Consider the following 18,344-nt stretch of genomic DNA (forward strand, 5'->3'; position numbering starts at 1 on the left):
CAATGTTTGTAGATACTTTTGTCAGCAATTAGTAGAGACTAATTTTTTTCATGGCATCTATCTTGACCATTATTACAAAATAAAAGCATTTACTTGTCATAGAAGTACTGAGGAGGGTGGTTGTTTGTGTATTAACTCAGTGGTAGGCAATATCACATTTTTCTAGTGTGCCAGTCCGCGTATCTCATATGACAAGTGAACTGAAAGTCCGGATGTCTTTCAGAAAGATGGAGGGCCTGGCTTTTTATTGTGGGGGAAACACTCAGGTAAAATTAACAAATCCAGTGATAGAATGTCTGTTAAACTCATAAATCTCTAGAGAAAATTCAGTTTTAGCCTGAAGCTATGTTTATATGTATGTCAACAAAATTAGAATCAAAGCCCCTTGCCTGACCTAAGGGGTTGGAAATGCATCATGAGAATAGGACACTTTCCAACACCAGGGATTCCTTACAGTTTTCCAGTGAATATTACCTCCAGGTTAATATTGTAGCAACGAGTCCCACAGTGGAATGTTGCACTGTCCTTTCTTGATAAGTGCTACATTTCTAGAGGAAGGATATAAGAGTTTAAGTTAGGAGGACTACAGTAATTTACTGGCAGAAATCTGTTAGGTGTTTTGAATGGTGTGTTATATCAAATGTCTGCTTTATTTCCAAACAATTGACTGAACTCAAATGCGTGTTTTTGATTCCAAGGTTGTTGGAAATGAGACATTCATTACTGTTGCTAAAAGTGAATAAATAAACTTCTCAATGGGCTTTTCTAGTCTGAACTTCAAACGCCGAACCATTCTGACCTCCACGATTGATAATGCCTTAATGACACCTGTTATCTACCACTGCCTCTTTTCAATGTGCTTCTGAGTGCTACCATGTTAGCAAAACGGTCAACATCAGCCAAGTTTATATCTAGTGATATCTGCAGAAAATTGATTTCTATTCATTATAAAACAGTTTGCCCCTTAGCTAGGGACGATTTTCATCGAATGGAAAGTAAAGAAATAATGACGCAGGCTAATAGACTATTTCTGATGTATGCACTTTTAGTTTTCTGAAGCAAGTATGAGAATTTATAAAACTACTTGGTTCTTTGTAAGATGTTTAAATACTCATTTTTTAAAAATCAGTATCTTTTCTCCAATGTTGAATTGGAGAAAATCCGCATTTTGTGGAAGTAGAAATTGTCTTCCTTTGTTTTGGTACCGATTGTCCATCTACCAAGAAGGATATCACAAATGTTTGTTTCCTTGTTGAAGATGAGACGGTAAGAAGAATGAGTTTAATCTACACTGCAGGATAAAATTACATTCACTGTTAAGAAATTCTTCCTTAAGAATTCTGTAGATTTAGTGCTCTGCTCGTAAGCTGGAATGTTATCGAGAAAGTCAACTTCTGTATATTCTCATTGCAATAAATCTGGACTGTTTAATGGTCTAATCTGTGCAAATGCTACCTTCCAGATCTGCCTCAACAATGTACGTTTTCAAAACATTTGCATGCTTACTACGTCTATATGACTTAATATTTTAGTTGAAAACTAAGAAAAATCTAGCATGTCCTTCCTTTTTAACTCTGAAACAAAAATAAGCAGGTATATCATATGCTTCATTATTTCAATTTAAACAGTACTGTTTTTCTCATTGAAGCTTTGGCAAGGTTCTCCACTGTAGACATAATACCAATGGTCTAAGTACTACTGACAACATTACATGTTGGAGGAGCTCAATGGAGAAGGAACTAGTTGGAAATTCTTATATAATGCCTTTTTTCTGGACCCTTGATGGGCCCACATGAATTCACATGTAACAGGATGAAATACAAGGCAGATTGTGTAGGAAATGAGTGACAAGGTGTCACCTCTTTCTGACTCTGCTTTCCTGTTCATCTCCTATGCAAAAGGCCAAAGTGCTGCCCAAAGAAATAGCCTAGCTACCTCAGGTGGCACTTCGAAGTTAAATCACTACAAATGCATAAGGCTTCTGCTGGATTCCCTACACAGAATTCTCAAGGAAAATCATCAAATTTTGTACATAAAGGGACTCAGTAAGCCAAGCAGTAGCAATGGTTTTCAAACAGTTTCTGTTGACACAATGAAGGAGGATCTCAGCTGAGAACTTCATAATGAGTCTTTTGAAATTAAAGTGCGAGGTAGAATGAGAAAACAAAGAGGGGGTTAAAGAGAGCTTGTGTGACACCTTATTAGGTAAGATTTCTGCATTACACTGTTCTTGTCTTATCTTTGGATGCAAATAGGCTGTAAAAGTTAATAATTTATGAATCCTACCATCCCTTGGTGAAATCTTACCTATATTATCTCAATATAGTTTGAAAGATAAGGACGTGATTCGTGGACTTTGAGCTGAGAGGTGAATTGGTTCGATTTCCAAATATGTCCTATAGTAATGTGTAGATAATGCTGAAGACTGCATTGGCTGTATTGGAAAGGTGAAGCGGACTGTTATTTTTGCCATTTGTTTTTGAATTGATCATCATCTTTATTAAAAGAAAAACAGTGATGTTTTACTAGCTTGTAAAACTTCCCAAATACACACTTCTCTTGCGATATACAACTTGACAATTGGTTGATATGAACCTGGCGTGGACTGTTAATGAGCACCATCTGTTAATCCGTCATATAAGATTTTTACATCTCAAAAGAATCTGCAGAAATATTATTTATGTTAAATCTCGTGGGTAGATAATTTGGACCAAATAATGATTGTTCTCCCACTTCTTAAGATTAAGGCATTGTGACTGATTAAAACGTGTATATTTTTGTACATAGAGACAGACAATACAGTTTCTTAGCAGTGTTTATTTTTTGTACAAAAAAAAAAAAAAGAAACCGATGAATTTGAAAGGAAGTCGTATCTGTCTTTTGATTGCACACTTTTAAACAAAAATAATACGAAGTGGAGAATGAAAAAACAAATTTTTATATTGGTAGTTCAAAATAACACCTAAATCTATCAATGTTCAAAATGAAAATATATATACCAAGAATGCTAGAACATCTATTTTACATTATCTACAAAATGTATGTTCTAATCCAGCCACAAATCATAGCAGAATACTTTGATACATGAGAAAAGCTATAAACACAAGAACATTTTGGAGGGAAATAACACATACAAAAGCTCATTAAATAATTACAACAACAAATAAATAGTTTGTTCAGCTTTACTTTTTGATTGCTGCCATGCATATTTTCATTTTTGGTATACTGAGACAAGAGAAAGATCAGCATGCAAGGCATTCTTTTTTTAGAATGAATCTGAAAGCAGATACTTGGTGTAGCATTCGTAAGCTGTTGTCAGAAGTTCCTAAAACATGATAGAGAAGGCAGTAGGCGTGATAATAAACTGTTGTTGTGAAGACATACAACAAAGCATCATTTTACAAAACAGACTTCCGTGAATATTCATGGCAACTTTTCTTTGCCTCCATGACTGGAGGGAATGTAAAGCTTTGAAGTGAGGGTTTGGATGGCTTGTGTTACTGCCCATCTTGAGCTTTTGGAAAATCACCCGAAATGGTCCTTATGCTGAGAATGCCCCTTTTGATTTTGGTCAAAACAGTAAGCGTGCAGTATCATCTGAGAACAAAGCAATGGCAGACTTGTCTTTAAGCAGTCAGAACTGTAAAGCAAATGGTTACAGGTGAGTTCAGTTTTGGCAGGAGGAGCAGGAGAGGAGAGAACCTCTGACCTCTAACTTGTACTGTGTTTGCTGGATTTACTGGCTCTTTTTCTCTCTTTGTGATGCTGGACAGGCTTTGCTTGAGAGGTTCCCTCAAAGTTGTGGCTGGATTCATTGTGCTGCCTGGTGTATCGCTTGCACTTGCAGGCTGTGACCACAGTTATTTTGTAGGTTCTTATACTTCCATCCTGGCACTGCAGCTGGATCCTCTGGGTGCGAGTTTTGTCATTGACACATCTCCACTCTTGCGAGCTTCGTCTGCTCCAGTACTTGGTTCCATAACCTCCTCCAATCCAGTTGGGCAGAAGAGGCAAAGGGAGACATTCACCAGCACACACCAGCTCCTTCAGGGGATTGATGCTGGTGCACTGGCCGTCTGAAATGTACTTGGTGGATCGCAGTTCCCGGCAGCCAACTTGAACGCGATCTGCAGAATGCACAAATAATAAATAATGAGATTCAGAACACAAAGATTTCCTTAACCGGTCATTTTCCCCCTAGTTAAAGTAAGCTAGGATATCTTTTTAGTGTTGTGACCCCCAACACAAGGGCCTTGAGCACTGATGATATCTCTAGGTATTACCACAGTATAAAGAAATGGTAATTATATGCACTTCAGCAGTTGTGGTAGAAGAGGCAATTTTATTCTCTGTTCTTCTTCTCAGGGACATACCTTTTGGAAGAGAAAAAATGCCCCAAGGGAAGAAATGTTTCCTCCTTGTTCTCAGTCTAGGGAACTTGCTCTGTGATGTTTACAATAATAATGTTGTATCATTAGCAAGTGGGAAACGGTGCTTTGGAAACTGTTTATATGCTTTTAAATTAATTTTAAATAGGGCTTCTTCTCATTCCACAGTTTCAGCAGACTGAGTCTCCCATGAGCTCTACTGCTCTGAGCACAGGTTCTGTAAAAGTGACAACAGCTGAAGTTCCCGGGGAATGGTGTTTTGCATACAGTTTGAATGGTTAGCAGCAGTGATTTCAGTGTGACCAACTTGCCCACAGGGAAACACCATCTTTCTATTTGTAGTAGTCTTTTTATTATAGGTAACATAGAGGATCCTGCAAATTCTCTCAGGCAATCAACCGAGAAGCAAAACACAGAGCTTCTAATACAGGCAAGTTTGTACCCGTCTGTATGTGCAGCTCTGCACCCTGCAATAAACACAACTGTTTATTTCAGTAATTACACTTTGAAATAAACGCCCACAGCGCACTTAATTGTAATAAGCAATTTTTACTGGCTATGCTCTCCCTCTTTCTGAAGGACAATTATGGCACAGATTCTACACACAATGCAATTAACTAACGCCTTTAAAATAGGAGTAATTACTAGAAACATTTCAGAGTGAATCATAAAACGCTTTGAAGGTACATCTACATATCACTGCTACAGGCTGCTTCTGTTTCTACTTGGATTTTTGTAAGCAGGTTCTGAACTGGGGCACAGAGCTGAGGTTATGAGTTTACTTCACCCTGGCCTGTGTCTCAGGATGGGCAGACAGTGGGGACTGCAGACTGCGGGCTGAGCTGAGGGGCCATTTGCAGCAGTGGCCTCTTATCTGACTCACAGAAGAAATTCACGCTTGCCTTCCTGCAGCTGCACTCAGGAATGTACCTGGAAGCAGCCAGTAAGAGATTTGAGTTTGTCTCTCCTGTTTTTATGTCTTTGCTGGCTCAGCTTTTCTCTAGTGACAGCTCATTGACAGTGAATGCCTACTGGGCTGCACCAGTAATCTCGTAATGATGAGATGTTTCCTGTGCACTTAAACCCTTAGCATTCATAGAAGCTGACACACCTGGCTTAGCTGAAAGGTATCCGTGTCACTTTTTACCTTCACTTTCCAGGGATGACGCTATTTTTAATCAAATCGTGGTGGGTGGGTGGGTGGGTGGGTGGGTGGGTGTGTCTGCTTGGATTTCTTTCATTTTAAGGAGGCGGGCAGAGAAGGGAACAGAAAGCAGAATGTTTTCAGATCCCCATGTACCTAACACACAGACCTAAAACTCACGGGAAAGGACCAGAAACAAAAAGGCAAGTTAAAGCAGAGCACATAGGTAAATGATGAGCTGATTTGTTTACTTTTGCTGGAGGTGTTAAGCAGTGAGTGCTACAGCAGGAAGTAAAACTAAACGGCGGGAACAAAATTTAGAGTTTTTTATTGCATTTGAGAAGTAGCCCAGACACCTCCCCTGCCCGCAGCGGGAAGGCGAGTTAGGAAAGCGAGCGCTTTGGAAGTGCCTCCTGCTCCTTTCCCTTTATCTTTCTTCCCTGCCGGATAACCCACCAAATCTGGCTGAACTTCCCTCAGGACGAAACCTGCCCGAGAGAGCCGGTCCTGCAGGACTTGCAGGGGCCGGCGTGCTCGGGGGCGAGACGGAGCAGAGCCACCGGCAGCAGCATCTTCCCTCTGCCCGCTCCCCGGGGCGCTCTACTCGGAGGGCTCCGGGGCCGGGGACCAAAGGCCGCGGTGGAGGGGCGGCCGGTGGGATACTCACTGTGACGGTCGGAGCCCGTGCCGGCGTAGTGCCTTCCTCCGTTTCTGGCTTGATTCAACGTGCTGTTGCTGCTGGGGCTCGCCGGAGCAGGTTTAACGACGTGGGAATAAAGTATCTCCGTGGCATCGTTCTTGAAAGCCGAGTAGCTTCTAGTGAAGGTGCAAGCTAGGAGTAAGCCGTAGAAGTGAATGGCGGGGAGAAGCATGGTTGGTTCAGTCTCTGTCTGACGGAGCCAGATGAAATGTTTTTCTTCTGCTTGTTCTCGGTAACTCTGAAATTGCTCTTCAAGGTTTCCTTTATATATTCAGAAAGGCTTGGCATTCATTCAGGTGTAAAGTTGTGGATAGCTTCAGAATGAAAACCCACAAAAGGGGTGGGATCCCCACATGAGCCTGGAAGACCTTTTACCAATGGGAGAGAAGCTTGCAGTAAAGGAGGAGTTAGATGCGCTAATTGCACGATTCCTGCCTGGGGCTTTTGAGGGTATCGGGAAGCTGTCGCGAACCGCACGGCAACGTTGGGTCTGGGACCGAGAGGCTCTGCCCCGCTGTCCCGTGTCGCCCTGCATGCGCAGCATCGCCGTGCGATGTGACTAACACGAAGTGGCAGAATGGGTCCCTTCGGCTACTGTTGTGCAAAGTGACTTCCCTTCTTTTCGAATGTGCCTTTCAGAAAACTCTGCGGTTCCATAAGGATGCCAAAGTTTACAGAAGTTACAGGAAACTGCTGGTAACCCAAAAGCTGTCTGCTATATACCAAGATCACTCACAAAAAATGTATTGTGAATAATTTAAAGTTGCCTCTAGCTGCTTTAAATTATGCAGCTTTGATCAACAAGGAGCACTGCTAGAGAAACTCCTTGTTTTAGGGGAATATTCTTTCCCTGGTGTGCACAGTTACAAGTATGTAGTTCTGTATCACCACGCATAAAAAGCATCTCCTCTAGGCTCTAGTGCAAACATATCCATATTCATAGCCTCACGCTATGCTCATTCACCAAACTCATCTTTTTTTCGTTTTGTACATTGCCTAGAGCATTGTTGTGTTTTAAATTTATTGTTTCATGTAAAAAGGAAAACAAAGAGGAAAGAATAGTCCTTATTTTGACATATGATTTTACTATGTCACACACTTATTTGATTTTCCATGAAATTCATGGCCCAAATCCAAACACTGGTGTAAGCTGAGATGCTGTCAGTAGGCCAGCGCTTGTTTGCTTGTTTGCATCAGTGTTGAATGCTCTATAGATTTTCATTATAAATAAAACAACTGTGATCAACACTGAAAGCTGTAGTGTTCTAAATAAATGGAAAATTTTTTCTCTGCAAAAAGCACAACTGTTCAAGAGTCAACATCATGTAAAGATTAGCATCTAATCTCACTGCTATCTACAGAGTCATCCTGTATTTTATTAGCTGTAATGAAAGCAGAACTGGAACACAGATCAGTCACCTCTACAGGGTCAAAACCCTAGAAATTCAAAGACAAGTTTGTTTCCCCCTAGTCACAATTCATCTTCATCGGCACCACGTTCCTCTTGCATCACTACAGAAGTTACCATGGCTTTAATCAGAAGTAAGGACAGATCTAGTCAGTACCAAATTAATAGCTTTTGCTTAGAAGACACGAGAAAAACAGGAGTGTTGCACAGTGAAGTGAGTTTGACTGGTGGAGCTGTGTGTGGGGAAGTGAGTTGATTGCCTGCATCTATTATGACTAGCCCAACCCAGTTCTGGAATAACAAGAATGTTGCAAGGCAGACATCCTTCAGCAGGGCAGTGTGTGGAGGAGTGGGATCAATGCTAACCCCCTGATCTTGTGGAACATCTTATTTAGCCACCAAAGTGAAGGTATGAATGTTACCTTCCCTCTAAATTAAGTAGAAAATGAAAGATTCCTTAAACAAATTGTCAAAGAATTACATTACAGAACATTAATATCTGATGTTATTTATCTTCAGCAGCAGCTAACCAAAGATCTGCTGTGTGTATGTTCACATTCTACTTCATTTTTTCTCACGTTCACAGAGCTTCACATATCTCACCTGCTCTGTAGGATAGTCTCTGTGCTGAACTGACACAATATAACTAAAAACATGGGACTCATTTTCCAGTTTTTGCAGTACCTGTGGATACCAGCCAGGGAACCTCTTCCTAGTTAGAAAGCTTTTCCCACGTTACACAGGACTTGGGAAAGTCAGAAGTTTCCTTGATAGTTGTGTTCTTTGAAATAAGGCATATAATCTTCTTCCAGGAAAAAAGTATGGGAACTTGGATTGCTCGCAGGACTGCGTCTGCAAGGACTGCATCTTGCTACAGCTTAACATTTTCAGCTTTCTCTGAAAGCTAATTTATCCTTTCAGATTCGGGTTATATACAAGCATAAAGTTTGTCACATGCTTCTCTTGCTCTTATTACTTAGAGAAGGAAGATCTCAAGACAGCCTTTGTAGAAAGCATTTTTCTGTGCACAAGTTGGCTGCAGATATTATTTTAATTTCTTCTGTATTTTCCACTTAGTACAAATGCTGTACAAAATCTCATGATTTCACTGCCCACGTCAGTACTGTTAGCCTGCCTCTTTGAGACGTGAGCAGGCTGCTGAGGAGTTTGTCATTTCACTGACTTTATATGTTGCGTTGTCAAACCTTGAGTTTGAAGTCCTTCATTTTGTTTGCTTTCCTGAAAGAGATCAGAAGTCGCATGACGGGAAGAAATGCTGGACTGTCAAATTGTAATGCTCTTCGTTAGCGAAACCCATGATCAAAAGGTATTTCTTAATGCTCAGCTGACGAACATTTCCTAGACTTACAGCAATTTTTTCTCTTTATTTAGACAACTGTGATAAGGTGAAGGCTCTAAGTTACCTATGCGTTTGTAGCTTCCAAAAAAAAAAAAAAAAAGGACTAATACAATGCATAGTCTGTCCTTATTCCAGTCAGATTCATGTAGAACATTGCTGTGTGCTTAATCTGTAATATTGGCCATGAGGAATATATTACACAAGGTCTTTGAAGTCTGTACTGGCTTCCTTTTTGCCTCTGGGCATAACTCAGGATGTTCTTATTGATCTATAAAACCTATATGCTTTGAGTCCTAGGCAATAAATTCTCTCTTCTTTATCTGTCATTATGACACTTAAGATCAGCCAGGGCACAGTGGCTGTATCTGCATCGGGAGGGGTGAATGCTCAGGGTGAAGGGCACAGAAGGCTGGATTTCACAGCTCTTAAAGATCCATGAGAGCTCCCTTCTGTTGCTTGGCGTGGCGTAAAGCCCAGTGTTTACTCAGATCCTGGAAAGGTGGCTGTGGGAAGACTTCCCACCTGCTAACTGGATTAATGTAAATGTTTGTACATGTACCAGGGATAAAGAGGTACATCTTAACTATGTGGGTTTGGTTTTTTTTTCTACTTAACTGCTTCTTGTATCTTAACAGCCTTGCTTCTCATGGATCTGAATATAGCGGTAAAATAATTCGTCACTCTTACAGAGAATGATATCCAGAGTTATTCACCCCTTCAATCTTGTGTTTGTCATTTTCTGTGATGGAAAAACACATACTTCTTTCTACTTGTGTAGAATACATGACACGCAATACATGTTCTGCTAAGGTACCCATGGAGAATTCCCTTCTGCACAGATGACTCCATGGTCATTTGTAAGGCTGACAGGGTGCTATCCTACACGTCTCTTAGGCACTGTAACAATGTCCAAAGGGCAAAGTTTTGTGCAGAGCACACACACCTGTCTGGTAGCGTAGAAGAGCCACAGGGAATAGCAGGGAATGCACTGACATGACAAACGACTACCAGAGAGCCTTGTCACTGCAACCCGTGCAATCACTGAACATGCACAAAAGAAGAAGGAATTCACAATTTTTCAGTAATTTGGACCTGCCTTATGCTAACAATGGCATGGAGTGGCAAGGATTAGAAAGAAGGCTGCATGGGAAAAAAGGAATAAAATTCATTTTTGCATTTTTATCATTAAACCCACAGAGAAGACAATTAGAGCATTGCAATTCTGACTTGTTTCCAAAATATAAGCTCAAAAAACAGACTGACATTTATTATTTTGCACCTTAAAACAGAGATGACTGTCAGGCTATTTTCTGTTAAGCAATAACCATATTAGTAACAGACTTCAAAGCAGTGTAAAATGTGATTTGGAGCATGATAAGAGAGTCTGTCTGAAAGTGAGGTAAAATTGTAATAAATGTAACTGTTGAGAACTTGTAAGCTGTTGTGAAACAAGTTAGCATACTTTTAAAGCTCACGCAGAAAACATGTTAGAGGAGGAGGAGAACCCCCGCAAATTCCCAAACCAAAGATTTTTTGAATACTGACTTTTTTTCAGAATTAAATGTCTCTTTTTCATTTTCTCAGTAAATTACATTTGAGAGATTCAACAGAAAGCACAACGTATATTTTCATTAATGAGAGTGGTTAATTAGTTCTGATTTATGTCTTTTTCCGCTCCCTAAGATTTTGCATTTCAGTTTTATTTATTTCCACTTTCTCTTATACGTAATGTAGACAGAATAATTTAGGTCAGGCTTTGGCTTCAAAGGAAGCAATTCATCACTTCCATCAAAAAACAATGTTAAATATAGACTGAAAAGGGAAATATTTGAGTTTATTTGGAAATTATCAGAAAATGTAAAGTAGATTTTTATACCAGACTGAAGACAGTGTGGCTTACTGTTCCCCAAAGCATGTTTTGTGATTTTCTGCCTACACTGAGGAGGAAATAAAAACAAAAGAGGGTTTTACAAGTTATAAAGCAATGAGAGCAACAACTTGTTTATTTGGAGTAACACTGGGGTAACTCAGATGGCATTGAAATGTCGTGTGGTTTTTTTTTAAGATATTTGAGGCAGTAAGGCGGCATTTTTTTATATACATAGACCTTGAAGTAAACTGGACTTTGGTGTCTACATACTTTCTAAAATGTTGCCCTAAGGAGTAAAAGTCCTATAGATTTTCACTGAACCAGTCACTTAAATGCTTTTGAAAATTTTACCCTCAGGTTAAAATTCTAAACTCCTACTCAGTGTTAAGCAGGCAAAGTCCCATCAACATGCTCCAGTTGCAAATAAAATAGCAACTGCGTAAAGGTTTTGAAGTTTATCCTGTTTCTTTACATGTAATTAACTGAACTCTTAATATATCACTATGTTTCAGTAAACTGCTTTGTGTTTCTAATTACGTGGTCTGAAATGATTACAGCGTATTTTAAAAATGCACACTCTACAACAAACCAGCAAAGAAAACCTGGCATAGTTTCAGCATTTGCTAAGCAAACACTTGCCAAACCTGTTGTTAGATCCGAAGCTGTAATTTAAAAACAAGCCTACAAGGGATCTGGAAGAAGATCCCTCTTTCCTTCCTTCTGCTCCATCTCCCACTCCCTTACAAGGAAATCACTTTACCTTATCAAAACAGAGCAGTTACTGACATTTGTCTCCTGGTTGGAACCCTATCCCCGCTGTATTCAGATTTTAGGTTTGGCTAGTGCATATTCTTGTGAAAGAATAAAAGAATGTTAATGTCCAAATTCTTCAATCAGATAAATATGCACGACTCCTCCTGAAATTAAGGAAGTACCTGAGGGCAAAACCTGGCCCCAAATTAGAATTTTAATAATTGTAATACTGTGTAATCTGTTCCCTGCCAAGAGACAGAAATGGCCCATCCTGCACAACACATTCACAGACTTACCACGCATGTGGTAACAGGGTTTCGTTCATAACACACAAACCAGAAAATAATTGAACAGAGTATATGCAGCTTATTTTATTAAAATGAGCCCATCCATTATCCCAGTGCATTTGTACAGTACTGAAAATCTCTATTTGCTGCACTTGTAGGAACTTCCATAATCTGGAGAATGTTTCTCCATTTTCACCCCAAATCCTTTTTAAACACTGGGAACCTGAGGTACACTGTGTTTACCTCACAAAATGAAAACTGAGGGTTTCATTTTGTCTCTCTCTCAAAGAGTAAGAATATATATGTCTATAAGAATGTCATTTCAGCAAGTTGGTTTCTTTATTCTCTTTTACTGACATGTCCATCCCTCCTGAGCTTGGTTTCAGTTACCTACTAAGTCCCAAACTGTTCCATCCAATGAATGAGTGTGTCAGGCTGATTGAAATGAAGACACAGAACTGAGGATCCCTCGTCTACACAGATTTCCTTTCCAGCAATTTTAAGGGCCCTGAGTTCACAAATAAAAGAAAATCTAGCAGGAAAAAAGCTAATAGAACCCTGCCAGTAGAAGATCTATTATCTGAAATGCTCTAGGATCTGTCTTAAATAAATGAAATTGCATTTTTACTGGTGTGTGACTGCAGCTCAGCCCTAGCTAATGAGGTGGCAGAATCCATACCGAGAGTCAAGACTGCAAAATCTTGAGCTAAAACTTAACATTTAACAGTTTTTTAAGCTTTTTTTATGGTGAGAACATTTTGCAGTTGCTGTTGACTCACATACACTGTCAAAATGTACAGAAACACATACACACTCAGTTTGGCTAGGAGTGTTGAAAATGCTATTGCCATGAAGTTGAGTGATGGGAATAAATATTCAGTACAGTCTACTTATCCTCTACGTTGCACATAAAATCTAGTACCAAAACTCTTCAGAGAAGGACAAAACATGGAAATTCTTTGCAGCAGTAGGTGATGAGATTTCAATTTTTTTTTTCCAATCCAAGTCAGAAAAAAACCAAAACACCATATTTTTCTCAGCCTCCTTATAGAAGAAATTCCAAAGATAAAAAGAAAATCTTACCAGATGTTACTGCTCAGTGGTGATTTTTTCCTTTGATTAATCTTGACTTTTTGAATTTAATATAATGGCAGTTTAACAGCAGCAAGATAATCCCTGCCTTAAGCATGACATTAGGTTTTAAAGGATTATTTATCTTATCTTATCTAAGACTGGAAGTCTCTCAGTGTATCTTTATGGTAATAAACAGATATTAGCTGTACTTGCCTATTCACAGAGTTTTAAGCAAAACCATCCTCTAGCCTGAAGTGCAGTGGGTTGTTCGGTCTTCTTCTTAGTTATCTATATGATCACAATAGATTAGCATTTAGAATTAAAGCGTAGTTAAAGCAATATAGTTACAAAACAACAATGAGGTCCCTGTCAGCACAGATAATCAGCAGTGATGAATTTAAAATGGCTGCTTCTCCGAAGATTAAGCTTTGTCCATGCTGACCATAACAGCAGTTCTTGTCATTATTATTGCACATGACATCAACAATAAGAAGGCAAATAGGCTCCATAACATGTGTTACCCCCATTTAAAGCTTTGCCACTGTTTATGCCTGTAATCTTAAGGCAATTAAGACATTAATTTTCCAAAGCAAGACATGGTTGTCGTGAGGCAGATTTGTTTGGAGATTTCAGTCTTCATTTGGAATTACGAGCTGGTTTAAATAATATGTTAACATTGTTCAAAAAAGGAAATTTCAGAACATTTTGTTTGCTCACTTGGCCTCTCTGCAATTCCTCAAAGCTTTTCGCGGGGTTCCTTTTCTCAAATGGATCCTCTCATGGAAACACTGTACAAATAAAGCCTTCATAACTGTCAACATCTGAATTTGTTTTCCAGGAGGGGTACTTCCAGTAAATTTACACTCAGAAAAAAACAGAATAGTGTCCTTTCTGGTAGTTGTCATTTAAAACATAGCTCTGATCTCACACACTCGTGCCTGCCTGATAAGAACAACACAGTAATTTTTGCTGTAGATGGAAAATCCTGCAAGTGAAAAATCCCTAGGCATGATTCTTCCCTGGTAGGTGCTAGAGTTGCCTCCTGCAAGTCCAGGGGATGCATTGTCCTTCTTAAAGCTGAATGTAACATCCAGCTTTGTATCAAACATCCATTATTATATGGTGTTTTGGTATCTGCTTCTGACCTAATTTTTGTTTTTCTCTTGCCCTGCTACCTCTTGTAGCTGGCTGGGTGGACAACACCATAAAATTCTGCCTTCCAGGTTTCCCTTCTGAATTTTGTATCACAGATGCTCACCTCCATCCACATATTGTGGATGTCACATACTGACTTCATCCTGTCCATTGCAGGCTATTGGAATGTAAGAGGTGTGATGACTGCTGGGCATTTCCATATCTGGAAATGCCCAGGCTACTCTGCACAGGAAGCACCTTTAGCAATGAACAGTATTGTGAGGGCATCTCTACTGACATTATTTTTTTATATTATTTTAATTTTTTTTTATGTAGTCAACATTATTATGAAGTCTGTTTAAAAGGCACAAAAATGGAACTGCTGGAAATCGTTTAATAAGACTTTCTGTTCTTAAGTGAAGTGAGGAAAGCGGTTATTTTATTACCATTCATTTAGTCAAAAAGTATGACAAAATGAATGAATATGATGGATATGATGGGCAGTGATACATATGGCTATGAAATACTTCTTTTCATTGTATGTTCTAGATAACTTGCTGTCAAGAAGTGTTCACAATAAGCTGTTAAAATAGATCTTTTATATAAATAAATAATTAAGAGGAAGAACAATGCGTGCTTTTCCTACAGCACTGACTTATGGTCAAATTCAAACCTCATTGAAGTAAGTGGAAATCTTTCAATTCTCTAAGTGGGAATTGGATTTTGAGTCTCCATGCAGTAAAACAATCACAGAGACACGCTGGCAGTGTGCCTATAATCTCTGTTCACAGTGTGCACATTAAATTAACTTAAAACATCTGTCCAGTAGGTGGCATATGAGATCTCATAGTCAGGAACGTAATAAAGCAATGGCATGTCACCACCAACCCAGGAAAATGGTATTTCATCAGTTACATCCAAAGGACCAATATGAACTTTAAGAGTCTATATGCAGAAACCAATGTGGTCTTTTTATTAGCTTTTATTTAATTTGCGTTATTAGATTCACATTTCCATGTTAAAAAGAACTTGTCACATTTATGAATAGCAGTTATAAAATATTTGATTTACCCATCTAGTTAGAAATAGGTCACATTTTTCAGTTTCTCCATTACTTAATGTTTATTACTAATGTCAGCACGCTTATGTTTATAATATGGTAGCAGTCCTTCCCAAATCTTTGTTCCAAATGTATAATGTAGGACTGGAACAGGCTCCCCAGAGTAGTGGTCATAGCTGCAAGCCTGCCAGAGTTCAAGCAGTGTTTGGACAATATTCTCAGACACAAGGGTTGAATTTTGAGTGGCCCTGTGCAGAGCCTGGAGTTGGACTCCATGATTCTTCTGGGTCCCTTCCAGCTCGACATATCCTATCCTATCCTATCCTATCCTATCCTATCCTATCCTATCCTATCCTATCCTATCCTATCCTATCCTATCCTATCCTATCCTATCCTATCCTGTCCTATCCTATCCTATCCTATCCTATCCTATCCTATCCCATCCCATCCCATCCCATCCCATCCCATCCTATCCCATCCTATCCTGACTTTTTCTCATTCGTCCTGACAAAAAGGTTAGTCTGCTTAAATGTCATTAGTGAATACAGTCCCTTTTTTCTTAAAAGCACCTTTCCTCTCCAAGATGCACTGCTTCCTATGGACATTCAGCACCAAGACTCTGATTTTAATCTCAGGCCTATGTAAGAAATCTGAGGGCTTCCTTGAAAAGGAGACTTGGGAATCTTCCAGTCCCATTTGATTTCTTTTTGTATCACTAACCATTCTTTATTTTGATACAATAGGTAATGTGACACTGACTTGATACCACAGCACCACATAAGACTTAACACTACTTTGTGAAACTACCATACCTGAAAGAACTTCAAAATATCTTAATTATCCCACACACAAAGATTAAAGGAAGGAAGATAGTCCCAGAAATACAGAGGCTGCTTAATGTAATCATACTTCAGGATTATTCTTGGTTATTAAGGTCTTTTTTGGCTAGGGATTTTGCAGAGGATTGAAGTCACTCATTGTTTTATTACCTTCAGCAAAACATCTAAGAAGGAGCACTGAGTTTGTCCTTCAAATTCAGCTTTCAGCTTTGTGGTGCACATAATCTTTTCATGGTAAAAGTTCAGGCCGTATCCCAAACCTTAATTGGTTTGGGCCCCAGCATCAAATGTTGGTGGTGTGCTTGAAAACATCTCATTAATCTAATCTTGTGACTTTGGGGCCATTACGATGGTTTTTATGTCTAGGATTTGCATTTGTACTGTCAAGTATATGTGGATCTCAGAATATTCTCAAGACCTAACTCTCCCATAATTCACACCACAAACCCTTAAACTAATAGCAAGGAATTATTTTAGCATAAGTGCCAGAAGGTGGAAAAACACTTACAATACTCAGAAACTGATTACACTCAGTGGTTTTGTGTGGGCCAGGCTTTTGTTCAGGCAAGCTGCCTGGACTTCACCCAGGCAAAATCAATCATAGTAATGGTTCATCAGTTAGTATTGAGAGGTTGTTTTTCCTTATAGAGTGTAGATTATTTAAAACCAGGCTGTGAGTGGGCTACATACAAATGTACAGATGGAAAATTTGTGGGACCTGTGGCTGAGTGTGCGCATGTCTGCAGTCAAACCCACTTTTCAGTTTGTAGTCTAGACATGGCCTTATGGCTTGGATTTGGAAACAGTGAACCTCACAGAGATGAAAGTAGGGTTTGATACCCTAAGGCAGATGAGCTGGAATGTGGAGAAAGCCTAACAATGCAGGTTACTTTAAAGTCTAAAGTATGACTGTGGTCAATCCTGCTTTTTTGAATGGGGAAGGGGGAGTTTCATCTCATCAAAATTTGGCAAGTATAATTCAAGATAAATAGTTTGAATCTCTAGTGACTGTGGTTTGGAAACAAAATTAAACTTGCAATAAATTTCTGTAAATGTTCTTTCTGAATATTCTGCTTAACACAACTTCTCTCTTGGAGGCAGCTGTAATAATACAATATTTTGTATTTATAAAGTGCTTTTCATCCTGAAAAATCCCAACAGGCTTTGCAGTCTGCATTCATTCACCATCACCTAAATGTGACTGAATTGCATGGGGAACAACAGCCAGACATGGAGGTACATTGCACACAATGGGCTATGAAAGTTTTGGCTGAAAACACTGTACTAAAATCTCATCACTGTTGAAAAGCCTACATATTTTTATCTGCATGAAATGTGCAGGACCCTGGATTTTTCAAATCACTCAGCTGACTGTAAGCTTCACCGGTCCACTAAGTACTTGGGAAGATAAAAGCATATAAGTGATTTGGTTGGACTGGAATAATTATAGCTGGGGTATCTTATAAATACTGCATTTGGCTTTCCTTGTTGGATATCTCTGGATGTTTGTTCCAGCTCTTTACGGTGCTGCATGCAGATGAGTTAGTTTTCAGGTACAAAACTGTAGTGAGGCTGCAGACAAACAAAAACATTTCCCTGCAAGAGGGTGACAGACTGAAAGTTACACTTCCCAGACTGGCAGGCTTCTTAACAATCAGAGAACACTATATGTATTAGAAAGAAAAGAACTGCATACAAGCAACTAAGGCAAGTAGTATGTTAGGTGAATGTTTGCGTTAAGAATGTGGGCTTTTTCATTACAGTGGAAAGAAAAGGGAGGATATAGTGAATGCTCATTTTGTTAGCTTACAAAACTGTCATATAGCCTTATGTTTTGGCATCTTGCATATTGAAAGGTCCAAAAATGCTCAATACAAGTTAGAACTCAAATATTTACTTTTTTACAAGAAAGCACTCAACTGGAGTTCAACAGAAATTTGCCTTTGTGAGGCAGGATCTAGCTTGTTGAAGAATACTGCTGTTGAAGTAGCTGCGTCATTCACTAAAATGCAGTTATTAAAGACTGGAAAAAGAATGGATTTAGTATGTAGCATTAAAAATATTAAATCAAATTGAAATTGCACTTACTACACTGAGAAAGAAGTCTCAACAAATAAAAATTTGTTTCACCAGAAGAAATAGATGACAGATTCTTGTTTTAAGTTATCCGTGCTACTTCATTCTTGCCAAATGGTCAATCCTTGTCCAAGTATTTTAATTAAATTATCAATAGAACATTTGTATACAAAGTATAACTCATATGGGACAGATAAGTTATATATATAAACAATATAAAATACTTTAAATATACGTTTGTCTTTTTTTCT

The 18,344-nt window shown here is 39.0% G+C and overlaps 1 protein-coding gene across 1 annotated transcript; it reads right to left on the reverse strand.

Annotated features, from left to right (window-relative positions):
* Nucleotides 1–2,915: 2,915 nt before the first annotated feature.
* Nucleotides 2,916–6,755, reverse strand: SOSTDC1 (sclerostin domain containing 1). Its single transcript, XM_052695387.1, has 2 exons — nucleotides 6,200–6,755; nucleotides 2,916–4,127 (listed from the first exon to the last, which is right to left on the reverse strand). The coding sequence occupies exons 1-2, from the start codon at nucleotides 6,402–6,404 to the stop codon at nucleotides 3,712–3,714; spliced, it is 621 nt and encodes a 206-aa protein (XP_052551347.1). The 5' UTR covers nucleotides 6,405–6,755; the 3' UTR covers nucleotides 2,916–3,711.
* Nucleotides 6,756–18,344: the final 11,589 nt, after the last annotated feature.

The sequence above is a fragment of the Tympanuchus pallidicinctus genome, unplaced genomic scaffold (genome assembly GCF_026119805.1).
Source record: "Tympanuchus pallidicinctus isolate F22 unplaced genomic scaffold, pur_lepc_1.0 scaffold3, whole genome shotgun sequence".
NCBI classification, from domain to species: domain Eukaryota; kingdom Metazoa; phylum Chordata; class Aves; order Galliformes; family Phasianidae; genus Tympanuchus; species Tympanuchus pallidicinctus.

Excerpts from the sequence above, each read along its gene's own strand:
- SOSTDC1 (XM_052695387.1), bottom strand. The coding sequence starts at position 6,404 with ATGCTTCTCCCCGCCATTCACTTCTACGGCTTACTCCTAGCTTGCACC. Across the intron at positions 4,128-6,199 it reads CACGGGCTCCGACCGTCACA|ATCGCGTTCAAGTTGGCTGC; the intron begins GTGAGTATCCCA and ends TGCATTCTGCAG.